This window comes from Pollachius pollachius (assembly GCF_949987615.1).
Source record: "Pollachius pollachius genome assembly, chromosome: 3".
Lineage (NCBI taxonomy): Eukaryota > Metazoa > Chordata > Actinopteri > Gadiformes > Gadidae > Pollachius > Pollachius pollachius.
The window spans coordinates 4,798,853-4,819,575 of record NC_136936.1 but is presented as its reverse complement, the minus strand read 5'-3'; the positions used below and the strand labels follow the sequence as shown (position 1 = coordinate 4,819,575).

Below are 20,723 nucleotides of genomic sequence, written 5' to 3'. Positions count from 1 at the left end.
AATAAAATAATTGTATGTATGATGTATTATTAATCGTAATCTTAATTTGTATATTAGTAATTATAAACGAAGGCCTTAAGAGGCAATTGCAAACTAACTTAGATTTTGCCTTGTCCCACTAACTTACCATCTAATCATCCATACAACTTCCAGATGACTTCCAGTTATTTTATTTGGTACTCGTTAATTATCTTAAATATAGTTCATTATCTGTTTGATGTTTCCCTGGAAATATTTAATCTTTCCTATATTTTAATTAACATATCAACTATTTTCATGGTTTATAGTGGAAATCTCAAAGATTTTCATTTAAATGAATGTCTGTTATGTCGCCCTCTTTCACGTAATGAAGTGACATAATGATGATTGAGCCTATGGCCCGCTGATAGAAGACCTTGCATTTGCTATTAACCATAACTATTTTCTTAGTGTCCCTTAATTGTATTCAATGTCATTACCCAGAACTGGTTTCATTACCCAGAACTGTTGTCAGACCATTGACTGTTGTCAATGGTTTGACAACAGTTTACTTTGAAATGGAACTAGGCAATGCCGGTTACATTTCGATGAACTATTGCAATTATGCTAAAAGGGAACCTAATGAACTTGAATCCAATGGCTTAAAGGAAAACTAAATAGGAAGTGGAAGGATAAGGATTAGGGTAAAATACCTTGCCGCAAATGGGATAAAGAAGGATCTGCTTATCAGTACTGTGCACTTGACATTCATTGATGTAATAGTTTAATTAAATGCCCATTATTAGTGTAATCTAATTCTTTTTTGTGATCTGATTCCGTTTTATTCTTTTTTTTTTCATTTAAGAATAAACAGTCCAGTAATAATAGTCTGAGTTGTAAATAACAGAGATAGATAGATTTACAACAAATAAAAAAACTGCTACATACACTTTACTACTTTTCTGTATTTCTTGCCTTATTTTTGAATCACCATCTTGAGTAGGATGATTGCTGCTCACCTATGCCTGGTCAATCCAGCAGTTGGTCACTCTATTTTTTGACGCACTGACTCAATGCGTTTATATGACACTCAAGAAAATCGAATTATTGGGTTAGTCCAACTATGATTGGATTATTTAGATGCATGCATACACCTTAAACTAAAATTGAATCAAATTGGGTTTCTCATAGTCGGATTACCAGCCCTAGATTATTCGATTGATAGTCGCATTAAGAGTGCATGTTTACGATCAATCCAATTTAAATTGGAGTTTGTGTTCTGCGCATGCTCAAAATCTTTTCCGGGGGACGTGAGCCGGAAGTAGAAGGTGACGGTAGTCGTGTTGTTGTCGCTGTCGGAAAAACGTGACTTATTTAAAAAGGTGGCGCAGAAGATGGAGGAAGCCGGTGTTGTGCCAATGTAGTTACCCCCTATAAGAAGTGTATCATCATCAACAAGGTATCAGTACACACTACGCTTCGATTTCACCCAAGGCTGAGTTAAAAATACATGTTTTTCTAAATGTTGGTCGACAACGAGGTTGTAAAGTAGTAACTTCAGGCACATCAGTCAAAATAATTGTTTTTTTCTTCTGACGTGTTAACAATCTTTACTCATTCATTGCGCCGCGGCCGAACTGACGGGGATATTCTCTGATATTATGAATCTTAAAGACTGCGTCGGGTTCTCCGACTCTCAAGTAAAGAAGTAAAGTAAAGACTCGTAGTGGGGGTTATCTCGCCCATTGTTGAGAAGGAATTGGGGGGAAAGGACTCTGGCTTTGACTCTCTGAAGTCCATAGTGAACTGCGACATAGCGGAGAAAGGGATTGTTGGAGCATGCGGCCGGAGGAGCTGCTCTTGCGGGATTTCGCATACGGCAACAATCCCTTTTCCCCTCCATGTCGCGGTTCAATCTGGACTTTAGAGAGTCGGAGAAATGACATGGACCCGAAGTGAACTGGCCAATGAATCGATTTTCTCACAGCCATGAATAATCGGACAATTGCTGTTTTCCAATTGAGGAGCAAAGTCAAACTATGGCTTTAATCGGATTAAGATGTGCATGTAAACCTACTGACTCAGTACATTTACATGCACAGATTAATCTGATTAGTGACACTTGGGCCTGGTTGGTTGCGGTGATGTTCATGTTAGTGGTTCAAGTTATGACTGATTGATTTCTGGAATGAATGAAACCAATATCCTAAAACTACCTTTGATAATCGTCACGATTGACATATCCATATATTAACACATAATATGTTGAGACATTTTCTTGCCAATCCCTAAAAGGCATGATAAGCTAAATCAGAAAAAAGTTGGAGATAAATTGCGTATAATGCATTGTCAATCATTGTATTGCTATAAAGACTGTGAGTTCAAACAATTGTAGACGCCTTTATTAAATCATGTATTAAAATAAAGTAAAGATTACCACTAAAATTTGATCAAAACTGTGATATTTGGCCATGAATATCTGACAAATATTACAAATCTATGTCAATTAGTTTCATGGGTAGAAAACATTTGGATAGACAAGTAATTACATTGAGACATTCCGTTAAGACTTTGGGATCGGCTTGTTTGTGAAGTTGACTGCATTCTGGGAAATGGCCCTTTGAGAGCATAGTGTAGCCTCCAGTGTTTTAATCAACTGCAAATTGAAACATGCAGTCATGTGTAACAAAACCATGCAATCAAGGTTAATTGTTACTGTTTATTCACTACGGTAAAGATGTCATCATCCGAGAACTACCAATTAATCTTTCTCCCAGGTCACTAGGGCAGGAGGCAGGGTCTGGCTGGGCATGCAAAGGCAGGTAGGTGTCGTCAGCACAGTGATGACACCCAGGCCTTGGGCTATGAGAAGGGGTTCACCAGGTGTTGTTTGGAGAACTAATTGATTAAGCACCTCCCAAAGGGGGGATTGCTCTGTTCAACAACATGTTGCAAAAATTATGCAAATCACACTCGACACAAATAACCTCATAGTGGTTTTAATGTTAGCATTGCATCATCAAAGATTATGAATATATTCAAAATGAAATACAATATAATATATTAAATAACAATATAAACAAATATAAAGAAATACATATTTCATAGCTTCAGACTTGAATAGAGTTCACAATCAAATTCCAATTTTAAAGTTCCCATAAAAGTCGAATGAAAGATTAGTTAGTAGCATTTAGCATCAGATATGTTAACTTAGTTAATATTTTAATGATATTGTAGACAATACATCTGTAAGGCAAGGACTTCAGTAAACAGAAACATGATGCAATAATTCTGTAATAGTTTCAACCAGGCAGGGGGTAATCAGGCTACAAGGGTTTCCTTACCAATTCATTCGTGAATTGTAAGGAGCAGTCACGCGCAAAGAGTTCAAATGTCAAGTTCTTGTGGCAGAAACCTTGAGAGTGTTATCTGAGATATGTTTAAATATGTAAAAGACCAATTGATTAAATGTAAGAATGACCACAATCATGCTGAAGTTGATCATGGTAATACATAAAGGGAATACATAAACACTTTCATATGAAATGTCCTAGTTACACGATGATATACAGCATATTTCAAGTATTGCATGAAGCTATTACAAAATTATATTTGATTGTATGTGTGTTTGTAGATTAACGAAAAATTTGGAAAGAGTTGTTATTTGTAAAAATGGATCGTTACCACGATCCACCTAGATGGCTTTTACTGAAGCTCCTACAGACAAGGAAGCAGGGCAAGGATTTTGGATTTTTTTTTTATTGTAAATGCTTGTAGATAATGATACATGTCCTCAGGTGCTCCATGTTGCCATGCAGGAGATCTCTCACTGAGTGCCCAGCCCCAGAATCCAATCAGACCCTGGTCAGGTCTAGCTGTTAAAACCAGCCATCATCCACACACACACACACACCACACTATGTTCAAAGAAATATAGTTTAAATATGTTGTGTGCAGATTTAAATGACTTAAATTAAATAATAATATAATATAATATTTCTCTTCTTCTATAAATGAATGAACATGAACTTTCATCAGGTAATGATGAAACCATGAATACGATTAGTCATACTGTTATTATAATCAGTAATGATGATATTAATATCATCAATAATGTTGCCATAAAAAGGGGTTGCGTTCAGATATGCGCAGGGGTTGGTTAGGATTTCACGTCTAATAGGGTTAGAATACAGGTCAGTCCTCAGTTGCAGCAGTTATCTTGGATGGCATTATAGCATTTCACCTCTTAAGCAAATTAACGTGGGAAATTAGCTTAAATCTGAACAGGATGATGTATCTTGTCATTGACAGTGCCACCTAGAACTCTTGAGGCTGGGCACTCCGACTATGAATGATCATTTTCACATGCTCAATCAGGCTGTGCTTGGTACTAGTTTGCTCCTCCCATATACATCTGTAGAGATGTCCGGGGGCAGGGTCTTCTGCCATAGGCGGGTCCAGGCGAAGGGCCTTATCTGATTGGCCAACCCGAGTGCCACCCCTACTAAATCTGTCAGTAAGTCAGTTGATAGAATTTAACCTTATCAATCAAAATCAAGGTGTTCGACTGGCAATACGAACACTATAGCAGAACTTGCATGATTATTGCTCTACAGTTTTTAGTACACAATGATTTTTATTCAAATTGGTAAAAGTTATCATATGCATTGAAAAAATACCATGTGTTAGAAAAAAAAAGTGGATGCCTGGGTAATCTCTCTGACTTAAAAACAGAAGATGGGGAAGAAACTTATCACAGTACCGGCTGTCTTCAGTATCTACTTTCCTTATTATGGACTGCTGGGTTCTGATAGACCAAGGTATACAGAGGATTTGACTTGTTTGTCATTTCGGTAAAGGTCTTTCATTGTTTAACTTGATCTGTTTCCCTGGGTATCCACATCTGTAAACATTTGTAACAATCCATATGTGAAATCCCCTTCCTTTTCATGTCAGGTGTGTAAACGGCCTTGACAACCAAATTACATCATCAAGAAAAGTCAGAATATAATGGGGGCTCCTCCTTGATTTATATGGTGGCCTTTGAAATGGGGTTTGGACGCCATCTGCTGGAATTCTGAGCAGATTCAACACTAATATTTTACATCTTTAGTAGCTTGTATTAATGGATTAATTATACCATTGTTTGTCTCTTCTGTACCTAAATGAGACTAACCTTGATAAAATAGCTGTGGACTTGGTGTAATGCATCAATGCCCTCAAGGCTGTCAGGAATAAATAAGGAGTAGCTGTTGAACTCTTATGGCACTGTTGTTTGATGTTATTGTTGAGTTTGTGTTAAAGTTTGTTATTGTAAATAATGAGTCATAATAGCAAAGAGAATAGCCTTTATTTATATCTCGTAGCAAGTATCTCTGCATGGGATCTCTACATTTAACCATCACTAGGAGTATAGGCGCATTTAATCATCATTAGCAGCATAGGTGCATTTAACCATCACTGGCAGCGCTAGAAGCAGTGGGTAGCTGCGGTGCAGCGCCCAAAGAACAACTTTTACTGCGCCCCCTAATGGAGAAATGGTGCATAAATTGCGATTTGATTTAACAGCACAAAAAGCAGGAAAATCAACATGTTATTGCACATTGGTCTTTGACATTAGATGTTTCCGAGAGTTCTTCTCGGGTCTGAGCAAGATTATGTAACATTTCGGAGCAAAAATACAGGCTAACAGACCATAACTAGAAGCCAGGATGGCAAAGATCTCCACAGCCACAGAGTACTTCCCTGGAGAGCTGATGTAGGCTGGGATGAAGGCCACCCAGACAGCACAGAAGATCAGCATGCTGAAGGTGATGAGCTTGGCCTCATTGAAATTGTCTGGTAACTTTCTGGCTAGGAAGGCCAAGAAGAGGCAGAGGCACGCCAGCAGGCCAATATAACCGAGGACCAGAGCAAATGCTAGAGCTGAACCCTCGTCACATAAGAGTAAAACGATGGCACTCTCTCTAGGCATCAGTTTTTGTGGAGTAGGAGGAGCCACCGTCAACCAAATTATACAAATAATAACCTGTATGGAGAAACATATTTGTTCTTCAAAGACAATAAAATGGAATTTCTGTTTTCATCAAAAATCAAGCAATAGCACAAGTAGACATTACACAAAAGCCTCACCTGGACCAAGGTGGAAAGGGTAATGATGGCTCTTTGCTGTACTGGTCCAAACCATTTCATAAGATTGCTGCCTGGAAGTGAAGCCTTAAATGCCATTAACACCACTATAGTCTTCCCCAGAACACAAGAGATACATAGGACAAAGGTGATCCCAAAAGCTGTGTGGCGAAGCATACAGGACCAGTCTGAGGGACGGCCGATGAAGGTCAGAGAACACAGGAAACACAGATTCAAGGAGAAGAGCAGCAGGAAACTTAGCTCAGAGTTGTTGGCTCTAACTATAGGAGTAGATATGTGACAAGAGAATATAAAGATAACCCAACAAGTGCACAAGGAGCCAAGCAGAGCAACAGTCGTCAGTGTTTTGCCCATGGTGTCGCTGAAGGACAGGAAGTCCACTTCTTTGGGAAAGCAGGCTGTTCTCTCAACATTGGACCAAAAAAGAGGCAAGCAGCGCACACACTCTATGGAATCTGAGGAAAAGGATAACAGAGCTTTAGTTTCTAAGGCATGTAATGTTCCAGGTAGGTCACTGTATTAATATATACATGGATACTTACTGGTCCGATTGCTAATCTCCCCAGCTCTGCAGACCACACAGTCATGGCAGCATACAGGAAAGTTTGGTCGGATGGCCTTTCTGGTGCCTGAGGGACAGGGACTGCTGCATTCTGACTGAGGAACCTTAGAGATAATGGAAGAGACACTCACAGTGTTCAAAACACACCTACAGCCACGTCACACATATCACCACACAAACACTACTTACCATTGTCTTGTTGTCATTCCAAAGAATGTTATTATCTTGCAGCTGGAGTTTTTTACGGCCAGCTGTTGCTGTCCCATCAAACATTCCAATGGTTATAAATTGCATCTCTCCATTTGATCCCAGTTGCCAATTGACCAGATCATACATAGCTACGGGGTCTCCGTTTTGGTCAAACATGGTCTCATCCCCAAACTGATTTGTGTATTCCACCTCTTTTAGGTAGTGAAGGAGCTGTTGAGAGGGGGGGTAGGGGAGAAATCAAGTTAATTTGTCTTTCTAAGTGTAAATATGGTATTCTAGAATTAATACATTCTAGATGTGCAACCATAATCTGCAAATCACCTGCCATGGCTGTATATTGGTTGCCTCTGAACAAGCCTGATGTAATAATTGCCCAGCCCCGTCATTACAGCTCTTCATAGCTTTAATCGCATGTGCAATTGCGTAAACAGCCTTGTAGACATTGTAAGAAATCCTTAGCTGGGAAACGTCATTGTAGATGTTCTTTATACTTTTCAGGTCCTCTGTACCAGAACATGGAGGTTTATAATTTTCATTTTCCCTTAAATCTTCAGTCCTTTCGCCTGGACGACACCCAAAGACCTCCTCCCAGAAAGGGATCAGAAAGGGATTCTCAGAAGCATCTGAGTTTGAGGGGTGTAGGCGAAGCAGAAAGTCCTGCAGGCCAGGGATCTGTGCTCTACGTATAGCCAAACCTATAGTGCCCTGGAGGATGTGTTGGTACTTCTTAGGGGTGGAGAGGACAGATGCGGTGCTCCATGCCTCACTCGCCAGCCAATGTATCCCTGACAGCCCCTGCCTAACGACAGAACATATGACACATTTAGCGTTGCGCTTGTAAATACAATGCAAAACAAAAATCAGGTTAATCAGAAGCATAAGTGCTAAAGACAATATGGTTGCAAAAAACAATGCTTCATGCCTGAGTGCTTCATCAAACAGAGCTGCAGCATCTTGTTCCACCGCAAACACCAGGACCAACAAAGCCCCTGAGGATCGAATCCTGGAAACAATAGCGGCCATCGCATCTCTTGCATGGTTCTTAGGGATGATTTCATGGAGGGCCACACAGGCACCAAACTTCTGAACCTTTAAGAGCAATGGGTCAATTCAATTTTCAGAAAATGCAATACTTTTAGAAATATAAAGACATCACTTACCTCATTGTCAAAGATTGTCGCACCACCTCGACCATATGCATCGTCGCCTGCTATTACGCCCACCCATGTCCAGTCAAAATGTCTGACCAGCTGCACCAGGGCATCCACCTTGAAACAGAGCAGCAAATAGTAAAGAATACATCAGCACAAGACAATAGTTAAGGTAGAAATGCTGAAATACACCTTTTTTATTTTTTTTTGTATGATAGTACATTGATGCCCTCACCTGAAAGAGGTCACTAGGCATGGTCCTTAAGAAGGCAGGATACTCCATTTTGTTACTGAGACAAGCACAGCTGGAGAAATAGCTCACCTGAGAGGAGGAAAACAATTACATATGACAGCTCTTTCCATTTGTGTTTTCAAAAAGTTACCTCCAAAGACTAAATGGTTTCAGGTGAATGGACAGTGGGCATTTGACGTCTGACCTGAGGCACATGGAACGCTCCAAGGAAACGAGCCACAACTAGTGACTGTGTGGAGCCTCCATCTCCTATCACCACAGGAACAGTCCCGGGACACATGTGATTATCCACCATCTCTACCTCTGAATCTTGCTCGGTTCCCATCAGCTCTATGGCAGCCTTCAAGGCCTGGTAGGGTGTGCTGCATGAGTCATAAATCTTATAGCCCAGAGTGACGTTTGGAAGGAGTTTCCCTTCCCTGTTGATCTCTTCAATTGCAAAGATCATAGTCTGCATCCAGCGAAATGTTCGGAAGTTGAACCTTGAAGAAAAAAATAATCAATAGGTATTCCTATGTCCATGGAAGTTGGATGGTTTGTTTCACAATTAGTTCACAATTTATACAGAATGAATCATGCAGGTAACAAATACTTGACGGGAAAAATAGATATCTTGAGTTAGTGTGCCTTAGGCTGGAGTTCCTGCCGACAGCGATATGTCAACAAATCATCCTCTAACCCTGAAGTTCTTACCTGGTGCACCTTGGGTGTGGTGGCATGGTGGTGAATAAACGATTAGGCTCCACCACCATGTCATGAAGAGAAAAGAGACCTCCTAGCGTGATATCCCCGTTTCTTTGCAGAACAGGCAGAGACTTGGACCCTGGTATAAGTTTACATTGCTGAGCCTTGGTTTCTACCTGGTTAAACACAACTGACAATATCCCCCACAGCAGCACATGTAAATGTAAATAGTCTGGCAAATTAACTGACGCCTTGGGCTTCATCAATGTAACTTTCAAGAAATGCATTCTCTATACAATACTAAAACAAGGGTTGTGCTAGACAAAGATACAGTTGAGACTGGTCTTAATATACCAGATTGGACAATGGTTTTTTAGACATTCGATCCATATTTTCAATAATGAGCTAAATCTCAACAATCAAAAAAAAAGAACTGGAAACAAGTTCTGGATACAGAAAAAAGATCAACGTATTAGACTATCTATTTAATCTCCCAAATTATAAACAAACATATACAAAAGAGCCAGCCCCTAAATGTTTCTAAAAAAACGTGTCATATTCTAGTCAAGCAGCTCTTCCTAAAGCCTCCTCAAATATCATATCACAATATAAGGAGATGCACGAGAGTACACCTCGCTTCAGGGTCAGTTGAGAAGGCTTTATATGTGCTAACTGCTTCGATCGCTTGAACAAAATAGGACCCATCTCCCTTGCGAGATGATCATTGGAAAAAGATATCACTCCGTTTTCAAAACAATGTGTCAGGGACAACTTTACGGAGTGAACATTGGATCTTAATACAGAGAGATGGGAGCTGTTGTTTGCTGTCAAAATACATAGTGTTATGCCTGAATGGGCCTCATGCTTTAGTGATGAACCGAGACAGAAGAGACATGTTTTGTTCACTACATAGGCAACAGCTTATGCCAGCTTAACTAACCCTCACCCTAACATCGCTGGTGTTCTGAAATTGTTTATTAAGTGTGAATCGTGATTTGATATGATATATGGATTTGGTGCCTTTTGAATGCATCTTGTGACTATTCCAATCGGAATGTAATCTATGAATTTTCAGTGATCCGATTTTCTGCAAGGAGATTAACCAATGACATATTGGAAGATATTTGAAATGATACTATATGGTAAATAGCGAGAGACTCATGACTAACCCTTGCAGGTATCTCACACCACCTTCAATCGCATTGGCATGAATGGTCTAGGGGTTCATCTTGCCTCTTAAATGCGGTGAAATTAGTGGTTCATTAAGATCAACACCCCTTCAGGCTAGACAACAATAAACTACAGAGACTTATGAAAATTATCCTTAAACATATAAGTGCATGTTTTACTGCCTGAGGCCTGTGCTTTCCATGTTCTCCTAATGTGCTCCCCACTGGTGTGATTTACGATACTCTTTCTCTCTGAGTCTTTAGGGAGCAAAGAGGCCTGATTTCTCAAGAGGGCTAGCTTCAGTGTCACTGAAAATTATCTGATCACGTAGAGTGAACAATTAAGTCACTCAGGTAGGTGTCCTTGAGGGCCATTATTGGCAGAATGCGGTTTCCCTCTATAAAGTCAGTGAATGGAATCCGAAGCCAGCGAACGGATTAGATACAATGAAAAGTGAAGGCTGTCAGAATTATCAAAAACGCATGAAAAATTTCAAGATTATTAATTATTCATCAATCACTTCATTTATTTATTAATAAACTACACCTAATGTTGGTGGTGATTGTTACAAATAATAACTGCATAGAAATAAGGTTCAATTTGAGGACATTCAAGTTCAAATTAAGAATTTCTATATTCCAAAGTATAAATAAATTATGAAAAAAATATGTGCATGTTATTTTACATTATTTTCAACCTATACATTTTCACTACAGTAGGTACATGCAAAAAATAACATAAGGATGTCCCTGATTTCAGACTGGCTTATTATGGTCCACCACCATGTGTATGGGGACCGCAAAGCTTCACCACATCAAATTCTTAATATTTAGTTTAACATTATTTGAATAAATCAGTCTGAGTGGAGAAAATCTCACATGGTGTAGTCCTAAGGAGCACAACAGGTTAAGCCCCTCTCAGTATTGAATGTAGCTGGTTTGGGAAGTCCATGAATTGCTATACTATGTAGATGATAATGGGCTCCGTTTCTCGGATATAAATATTATTTTCTGCATCCATGTGTGTTGTGCTATTACCACTCGGACAGATGAACATTTGAGTGAAGAGCCACAAAGTTTTTAAATATATTTGCCGTATATTTGTCGTTGTAAACTAATAAGTGTTCACTTTTTTTCAAGCTGCTAAAATAGTTTGCATAGATACAATTAGACTAATCTGAAATGGATTATTTGAACAGTATTAGAAAAGTAATTGTTGGCGATTCATGCAAGAGAGCATTCCCAAAGGGTTTACATGACTACTACTGGCTTACACAGACAGAGAACCAGAAGCGGCCTTTTGGTGCTTGGTTCAAAGGTGATACTGTAGAAGGGGAAATGGCTGGTGTACCCACTCATGAATACCTTTTTTTTGGCAGCAGAAAGAAAGCATGGTCCACAAACACACTCCATTAGGGTAACGAGAAACAATATGCAGAGAAATAAATATGATCAATTACGAAAGCGAGAGTTTCAGGCTTTGAATGGATGCCATGGGCTCAGAAGCACCCAAACCCTGACACCGTTGTTTGTTAGAACAAAGAATAATGTTGTGTTGTTTGGATGTGTAACTATAGAACAGAATATGATGTGGTTCTTTGACATTTAAAAAACCGAAACGAATTGCCATTAAAATCTGAAAACAAATTTTCATTAACATCTGCCAAATGTAATTTTTATCAGTTGGATTCATGGATTTACACTTTAATGTGGGAGAACTTGTAGCACTTTTTTTTCATGTTATTCCTTATACCATGTCAAAAAAATATGTTTTACTATCCTGTACTGTCTGCTGTTTCAGGTTTTGGGGCGTAATACTGTACATCTCATCATTTATACTTCTAATATATTAAATATTATATATTTCAAATGACTTTAATGCTTGCTGTTCATTTTTTAAACAAAACTTAAGGTTACAGGCCTTTATTTGAATGTTATCATTCTAGAATAATTGGTTATATTATAAAACTAACACAATTATATCTAATTTATAAATTACATTATAGATGTGAAATTAAAACACAACAACAATTTACATCATTTACTGTAGTCGAAAACATTTAATTAGAAGCACGATTAAATTGAGACGTTCCCATAAGGATCAGAGATCGGTTTGTTGGCGAACTTGTTGACATGCCTGGAAATACCCCCTACAGCACATGGTGGATGCCCAAACAAGCCTAAATGTTGTGGCAGTCAAGTGTAACAAAAACATGTGACATGGTTACTGTACTGAGGAAAAGATTTCATCATCGGAGAACTGCTAATTTACCTTTCACCCATGTGACTAGGGTGGGAACCAGGGGGGCGGGCTGGGCAAGCAAAGGCAGGCAGGTGTCGTCGACACAATGATGACACCTGGGCCTTGGGCTAAGGGAAGGAGTTCAACAGGTGTGGTCTGGAAAATTCATTCATTTGGCATCTCCCAGGAGAAATGTTGCAATAATTAATTAGCAAGGTCCCTTCTTGTTAATTTCAAATTATTGTATGAAGCCTAATATGTGGAAAACCTTTTAATATTATGTTTATACTAATATATGGATAGAAAAGTAAAGTAAAAAATTAATGAACATTCATTGAGTGTTTGACAATGGTTCAAGTAATAAATATGTAATATAAATGTATACATTTTTTATTCAATTCTAACTAAAGTACAACAAACAATTTATATAAAAAAAATAAATGTAGTGGTAACAAAGTATTTCTTTCCATCTTGTTTTTTGTCTCCATACAGTACACACGGAATTCAATATTGTCAATCTTTACAAATTTCTTTATATTCCTTTATGTATGTAATCATTTATTTCATTCTTTACTGATTTGTCTGAAGTCGTTACATTTATGTTAAATGTTAGTGTTGTCCATTGCTTACGTCAGTGAGAGATACCCATCATGCCTCTTTTGAATGGCAGATTTTACATGTCACCAAATACTTTCATCTTGTTTTCTTTTCTATTCTTTTGAATATACCTGATGGGTTTGACAATTTAAAACGTGAACGTTTATGAAAAATAAATATTAAAATGTTAGTGTGTACTAACATTATATATATTTATAGATGTGTAATTTCAAATAATATATATTTTATAGAGAATAATAATTATTCATGTTTTGTCATTCAAATCATTACTATTTGAAAGACGTTTGATGGATCTTGGAGGGATATAACTGGACTATTACAAAGTAATAACAGCAGAGGGCAACATTGCCTTACATCTGTTTGCGCTCCATCTCCAAAGGTCTCTCTCTCCACCTCTTTCTTTCTCTCTCTCTCTCTTTCTCTCCCCCCCTCCTCTCTCTCTCTCTCTCTCTCTCGCTCTCGCTCTCTCTTTCTCTCCCCCCCCACCCTCTCTCTCTCTCTCTCTCTCTCTCTCTCTCTCTCTCTCTCTCTCTCTCTCTCTCTCTCTCTCTCTCTCTCTCTCTCTCTCCCCCCCTTCCCCCCCCCCCCTCTCTCTCTCTGGCCTCTGGGAATATTGAACACCATTCAGTTTATCCACTGATTATCCACAAATTTTAATTCGTTTTTTCGTGGTGCTCATTTTTTTTTGTAAACTATAAATCGTAGCAAGTGGAAACCATATTCTATAATGTATAAAATGTGGCATAATATACACATTATATTTCTGTGGGAATGTTCATTTTGTACTTAATATAACAATATTAGTGTAATGCTAATCATATATTATATTATATATTAGTAGTCTGTTGAGTTCACTAAATAACACTCAGACAACACAAGTCTGTTTCCCGCCCAGGGACTATAGATGTAAGTTAGCTAAAAGCTAACTTTGGAACTTGTAATGAGCAATGCATTGTGCATGTCAAATAAATAAATGAATAAATAAGTGGAATGTGACAAGGTGTACCACGTTGAAGTGAAAACACAAAATTGAAGCTTTTTATTTATTTTATTTCTCAATGTCTCTCACTGTATCATTCAAGATCAATTTCAAGTGGCTTCAAGGTCAAGATCATCCATCCTGCCATGTTCAGCCATCAGGCACCACAGTAAACAAGACTCATGATGCAACATGCATGAAAGGATGAATCCAGCAGGAGGAGTCTTGGAAAAGTGTGGGGGACAGCTGTCCACAGGGGTTCTTCAGTTAGTTTGATTTGTTGTGTGTAGGCGATGGGAGGGGAAGTCTCCCTTATGCTTCAGGCAGTATCGGTTCATCTGAAGTGTTCAAATGTCAAGTTCACCGCCCTTGTGGTTTATTCTCAACAGAGCCCTCAAGCGTTAGATGAGATTTATGTCAACACAGATACAAACAGAGTTCATTTTTAATTGGGCAAGGCTAAAAAGCGATACAAACAAACCATTAAACAGCTCCACAGCTGAAAACTAACAATAACATCCAATTAAAAATGACATGGGCCAGTAGCTTGCTAACTCAGGTGTGGTGGACTAATTGTTTATTTTTCCTCACTGTCAAAATTGTAAATGTAATGCACATATCCAAATAGAAATCACAAAAAAAATATTGACAGCTTGTGGTTAAATAAAGCACATACTTGTATTGACATGTCAACATTGTGTTGCATCATTCGAGATGATGCAACAAGACCTGTTAGCAACAATACATTTTAATTATACTTCCTATATTATTAGGCATCCCAGCTCTCCTGCAGTGTTACATTTGGTATATTTTGTGCAGAACTAAATAATTTAGTATTTTGTTTCTTCTTCTTTTCCAATATAACTTTATAGGATCCATATTCTATGTATGTATATATTTTTGTACTTTCTACTTTGTGGGACAGGATGAAGGATTGGGGTTTTCCTCAGCAAAACTACAGTTTAATTTAGCACCAGAAATGTATGTACATTTTTGCGTTGGAAGTACAAAGACGACATGATACAATCAATAAATATATATACAGCTTTAATAAAACATTTAATCAATGAGTTAAAATACATGTTGTCAATGTCAAACGTGCAGCACCTTGCAGTATGGTAGGCCTAAGGATATCCCTGTTGCGTATTTTCTTAGGGAGGAGGTTATGCAGTGTCTAGGTGAACTCTGAGCAAGTGAGTCTTGAGCCTCTTGCGGAAGCTGGTGAGGGAATCTACGGTTCCGCTTCCCTCTTGAGGAAGGGCCACATCCTGCAGATGTTGTGGAGAGTAACTCTGCAGGTTGCGGGCGCCACAGTGACGCTCGCGGTGCAGCATCACCGGTTGTCCAATACCATGTACGGTTGGTGATGGAGATACCGCAATGTCACATCTTGAAGGTAACTCATAACTTCTGACCATCAAGACACAGAGATCAGAGGACATATTTCCAAGGGAACTTCTGCCAGCCATTGCACTTGCCCCAGACAGGATAAGGCCCACTCCTGTTTCAACCTGGAGATGCCGGAAATACTACTAATAATAATAATAGATCAAATTTATATAGCACTTTTCCCAGTGCTCAAAGACTCTATATGGCATGCCTGTTTTAAGTTTTTCTTCATCATAAAAATGTTTTCTATGAAAAGATAATTGATAACATACAGATATAGTAACCCTCAATTATCAATTATCTCTATCACCTACACAGATCAAATATAGGCAACGTAGCTGGTCAAATGGTTGAATGCATGATGTGTATGAATAGCATCACTTTGCCTTCTATAAATATAGAACCATTTATTTGTCAAATGAAATGTGTCAGAAATGTGAACACTATTGGCATAGGGACAAGAATGGGCACCATCATTATAATTCCCCCTTTATTGCTGGGGTTAGGGTTAATTATGTTTCTTTAGATATTCAATTCAATTATCCAAAATTGTAAAATTGTATTCAAGGAATCAAACCCATTTTAGGTTGCTTTACACTTCAAAATATAAACCAAAAGTTTACGTCAAAAGTACATGATACTCAACGGGCTCTATTAGATAACTTTGTAAATCATGCATTCTTGTTATATCACAATGATAATCGGATGTCTGCAACGTCCTGTTGAGACTGTCTCATCCAACCGGTCTCCCTGATTGGCTGCCAAGTGACCATGGCAACCTTACAGTCAACCTTCAAGGTTATAAGTTGACATTATAGAGACCAACATGTCCAGGTTGAACTCGGCTCGACTTGATGTGTAAGTGTTGTCACTTAGGCATTACTTTTAAACTGTCACTAGTAATGCTAGTGCTTGTTATCCTTTGGCTGGTGCGAGCAATCGAAGCACAGAGCAAGGCACCCCTGTGTAAGATACTGGGCAGTCCAGAGTCCCCTCTCCTGTCCAAAGAGGGAGATGTTACCATTGGGGGAGCCTTTTCTATCCACAGCAAAATCACTCAGCCACTACTGTCCTTTACAGACACACCTACACGGCTTACATGCTCAAGGTATCGTATGATTTCCCTGTATGAATTGCAAAATGACTCTAAATGATGAATGTGGTTATATTGTGATTTAATAGAATAATCAAGCACTTTATGAATCATTTATTTTACAGTTTGAATCTGAGAGAGTTTCGATTTGCACAAACTATGATCTTTGCCATTGAGGAGATAAATAGCAGTGACTATCTTCTTCCCAATGTTTCTATTGGATATCGTATCTATGACAACTGTGGCTCCACATTATCCTCAATGCGTGCCGCCATGGCCCTCATGAACGGCGCTGAAGCGACTTCGGAAAGCGCCTGCTCCGGTCAATCCGCTGTGCACGCCATCATTGGAGAGTCTGAATCCTCCTCGACTATTGTTCTGTCACGCACCACCGGACCTTTCAAACTACCCGTGGTAGGTTGGCACCTCGGTTTAAATCTGTGCTTTACCGAGAACTGCTGAAACCCCGTTCACACTAGTCAACCTTTCCTTGCGATGTTTTTTTGTCTTCTTCTTCAGATCAGTCACTCGGCCACGTGTGAGTGTTTGAGTAGCAGGACAGAATATCCCTCTTTCTTCCGCACCATCGCCAGCGACCTCTACCAGAGCCGGGCTCTGGCCCAGCTGGTCAAACACTTTGGCTGGAGCTGGGTGGGGGCCGTCAACAGCGACAGTGACTATGGCAACAACGGCATGGCCATCTTCCTCGCCGCCGCGCGGGAGGAAGGGGTATGTGTGGAGTACACAGAGAAGTTCCACAGGACAGAACCAGAGAAGCTCAAGAAAGTGGTGGAAGTGATTCGCAAGAGTACGGCCAGAGTAATCGTTGGCTTCTTGGCCCACGTGGAAATGAATAACCTTTTAGAGCAGCTGAGTGTTCATAATATCACAGGCTTGCAGTTCATTGGTGTGGAGGCCTGGATCACTGCAGACAGTCTGGTGACCCCCACAAGCTTCAGTGTGCTAGGAGGGTCCCTTGGTTTCGCTGTGCAGAAAGCTAATATCAGTGGCTTTTCGGATTTTGTGATTAAAGGGTTCTGGGAATCTGCCTTTCCATGCAAACAGCCAAACAGTGAAATTTCAATGGATACACAATGTAAAGACAACCTTGATCTGATTGAGACAAAGGATTACAATGATGATGTGCCTGAGCTTAGATACTCCGCCAATATCTACAAAGCCATCTATGCTGTGGCCCATTCCCTGCACCGCTTACTCATATGCACAAGCGTCAGTGGGTGCGACAAGATGATTAAAGTGCATCCCTGGCAGGTAAAGGAAATTGGATGTGCAAATGGATTTTCACCCCTCACAAGAAAGAAATATCAACACAATCCATTCTCTTCTCCTAGGTAGTGGAAGCGTTACAGATGGTCAATTTCACCATAAAGAACGGGGATCAGGTGTGGTTTGACAGCACTGGCGCGGCCGTGGCCCGGTATGAGGTGGTGAACTGGCAGCGTGGGGCCGATGGCTCGGTCCAGTTTAAACCGGTCGGCTACTACGACGCCTCATTACCTCCTGGAGAAAAGTTTGTCCTCAGGAACAAGGACATAATGTGGCCTGGTGGAAAGACAGAGGCAGATATATATTTTTCATATATTGCTTAGATTGTGACATATGTGGATACACAGGGATGCATGTGATAAATGTGTCCACTAAATAAATAAATAGCAAATATACAGCGGCCATTAGCCACACAGATTAGCCTTTATATGTCAACAGAGAAATAATAATTTTGTCGTAAAATCTCCCTCCTCTTGTCTTTGTAAGTTGCCTGTGTCAGTGTGCAGTGAAAGCTGTCCCCCTGGAACTCGCAAGGTCCTCCAGAAAGGGAAGCCAGTGTGCTGCTATGACTGTATACTTTGTGCTGAGGGTGAAATCAGCAACACAACAGGTATGCATATCACACACCATGAAATACCTGTAAAGCACACGTCCTTTGTTTGTGTAACCCTATGCATAATACTGAAGTACGCCATGGTACGGTCTTTAATACATGTTTTCTTTTGATGAATCCTACCGCGTGACGAGTCACATTGTCATTGCAGATTCTAACGGTTGCACAAAGTGCCCTGAAGATTTCTGGTCAAGTGAAAACAGAGATAAATGTGTTCTGAAAACCGTTGAGTTCCTAACTTTTACAGAAGTAATGGGAATAGTACTGGTGTTTTTTTCTTTGTTTGGGGTACTTATAACTATAATTGTGGCAAACTTGTTTTTGATCAATAAGGACACGCCTTTAGTCAGGGCCAACAACTCTGAGCTGAGCTTCCTGCTGCTCTTCTCCTTGACTCTGTGTTTCCTGTGTTCTCTGACCTTCATCGGCCGTCCCTCAGACTGGTCCTGTATGCTTCGCCACACAGCTTTTGGGATCACCTTTGTCCTCTGTATCTCTTGTGTTCTGGGGAAAACTATAGTGGTGTTGATGGCCTTCAGGGCTACACTACCTAGCAGTAATGTTATGAAATGGTTTGGTCCAACTCAGCAGAGACTCAGTGTATTGGCTTTCACTCTCATACAGGTTGTGATTTGTATACTTTGGTTAACAATCAACCCTCCCTATCCTTTTAAAAATATGGAAATCTACATGGATAAGATCATTCTAGAATGTGCCCTAGGATCCCCTATAGGGTTCTGGGCTGTGTTGGGGTATATAGGGCTCCTAGCTTTGTTGTGTTTCATACTGGCTTTTCTGGCCAGAAAGCTGCCTGATAACTTCAATGAGGCCAAATTCATCACCTTCAGCATGTTGATATTCTGTGCAGTCTGGATCACCTTCATCCCTGCTTATGTCAGTTCTCCTGGGAAGTTCACTGTAGCTGTGGAAATATTTGCTATGCTAGCTTCAAGTTATGGGTTACTTGTATGTGTATTTGCCCCAAAATGCTTCATTATTTTATTCAAGCCAGAACTGAACACAAAGAAACACATGATGGGAAAAGGTAAATAAATACTTCAATAAAGATATGACTATCTAATATAAATTAAATATTATTTCAAATTTTCTTTACTTCTCACTTTTGAATATTGTTGTTTTTTATTCTGAAATACTTGTAGAATAAATATATGAAACAGTATCAGATGTTGATCTAAATATTTGTTATTATATCCAAGATGTCCAGAAAATAGAGGCATTTTTTTAAAAGTTCAATAAAATGATTGTCAAAGTTGTAACATTGCATAAAAACTAACATAAACATGAACATTACATTCTATTAATGTAATGTCATTGCTTTTGTCCAAAGTGACTCACAATAAGTGCATTCGACCATGACGATACTACCAAAAAGTGAAAGATCATGCGAGTACATACAATTAATCAAATTATCAAGCTGCTTCAAGTTCTACATCATAGAATCAAGAGTAAGGGAGCCTCTCTCCATCTCCCTGCCAGCATAGATTGATGCACTGGGATAACTGGCCATGGTCAATTTGACTAAGTAATAGAAGGATTATTGCATGTATGCATTAATCAATTCACAAATGTGTGTGTGTGTTTATGTGTGTGTCTCTGTGTGTGTAACCCCTATAAACCTTAAGTAATACAGAATATGTGTGTTCTACATACTTTATGATAATTTATGGTATATAGATACCAATACCTGTAAATTTATTCACATGTAACAAACATACAAAGCAGTCGAAAAGACTTTTCTCAATATCCCACGGTGAAAGAGATCAGGTGCACAGGCACAACAGATAGAGACAAGGAAACAATAAAGTGCACAACAGATAAAGAAATGTACTGATCTAAAAATAAACAATAAAATATAATAGTGCAAAGAATGTGTACACTTTCACTGAAACCTTTCCGGTTCATCTTTCCCCCCAACTGTAACTACTAAATCTTCAGTGACGGTGCACTATAGTGCCATCAAATAAACAAATAAACCCTGAAGGGTGATGCAGGACCTTGATTCACCCTTTCAGGGTTAATTTAAAAATAATGTAGGCTCGCTGGCATTATCCTGCTTATTACACAGTTACTTATAATGATCGGACACAAAATATAACAACAAAAAATTGTTTGATTGATTAAAAAAAGGTTTGATTGCTTCCGCTTAAAAAAAATAAATAATTGTCAATTAGAAACGGTTGTAACTGTTTCCACAGCAGCGGCCGTGTAACAAAGAAAACATAGAAAATGGCGGCCACATTTCCTTTAAGGGAATAACAGGAACTATCGGACGTCATTGAGCTCTGTTTTGGCCCCTCGCCAACCGGATATCATCGACGTTCACAAATGTGTATAAAGCTTTGGC

The 20,723-nt window shown here is 39.2% G+C and overlaps 2 protein-coding genes across 2 annotated transcripts; one reads left to right on the top strand and one right to left on the bottom strand.

Annotated features, from left to right (window-relative positions):
* Nucleotides 1–5,551: 5,551 nt before the first annotated feature.
* On the bottom strand, nucleotides 5,552–9,069 carry LOC307073215 (extracellular calcium-sensing receptor-like; the record flags this gene model as incomplete). The annotated part of the gene is made up of 10 exons (XM_079732918.1): nucleotides 8,978–9,069; nucleotides 8,469–8,766; nucleotides 8,267–8,353; nucleotides 8,041–8,148; nucleotides 7,803–7,969; nucleotides 7,202–7,679; nucleotides 6,860–7,090; nucleotides 6,651–6,774; nucleotides 6,091–6,563; nucleotides 5,552–5,986 (listed from the first exon to the last, which is right to left on the bottom strand). Exons 1-10 carry the CDS (start codon nucleotides 9,034–9,036, stop codon nucleotides 5,552–5,554), a joined length of 2,460 nt encoding a protein of 819 aa, XP_079589044.1. The 5' UTR covers nucleotides 9,037–9,069.
* Nucleotides 9,070–16,330: 7,261 nt separating this feature from the next.
* On the top strand, nucleotides 16,331–19,411 carry LOC307072697 (extracellular calcium-sensing receptor-like; the record flags this gene model as incomplete). The annotated part of the gene is made up of 6 exons (XM_079732111.1): nucleotides 16,331–16,473; nucleotides 16,584–16,872; nucleotides 16,978–17,730; nucleotides 17,811–18,038; nucleotides 18,232–18,355; nucleotides 18,510–19,411. The coding sequence occupies exons 2-6, from the start codon at nucleotides 16,618–16,620 to the stop codon at nucleotides 19,409–19,411; spliced, it is 2,262 nt and encodes a 753-aa protein (XP_079588237.1). The 5' UTR covers nucleotides 16,331–16,473; nucleotides 16,584–16,617.
* Between the last annotated feature and the right edge of the window lie 1,312 nt (nucleotides 19,412–20,723).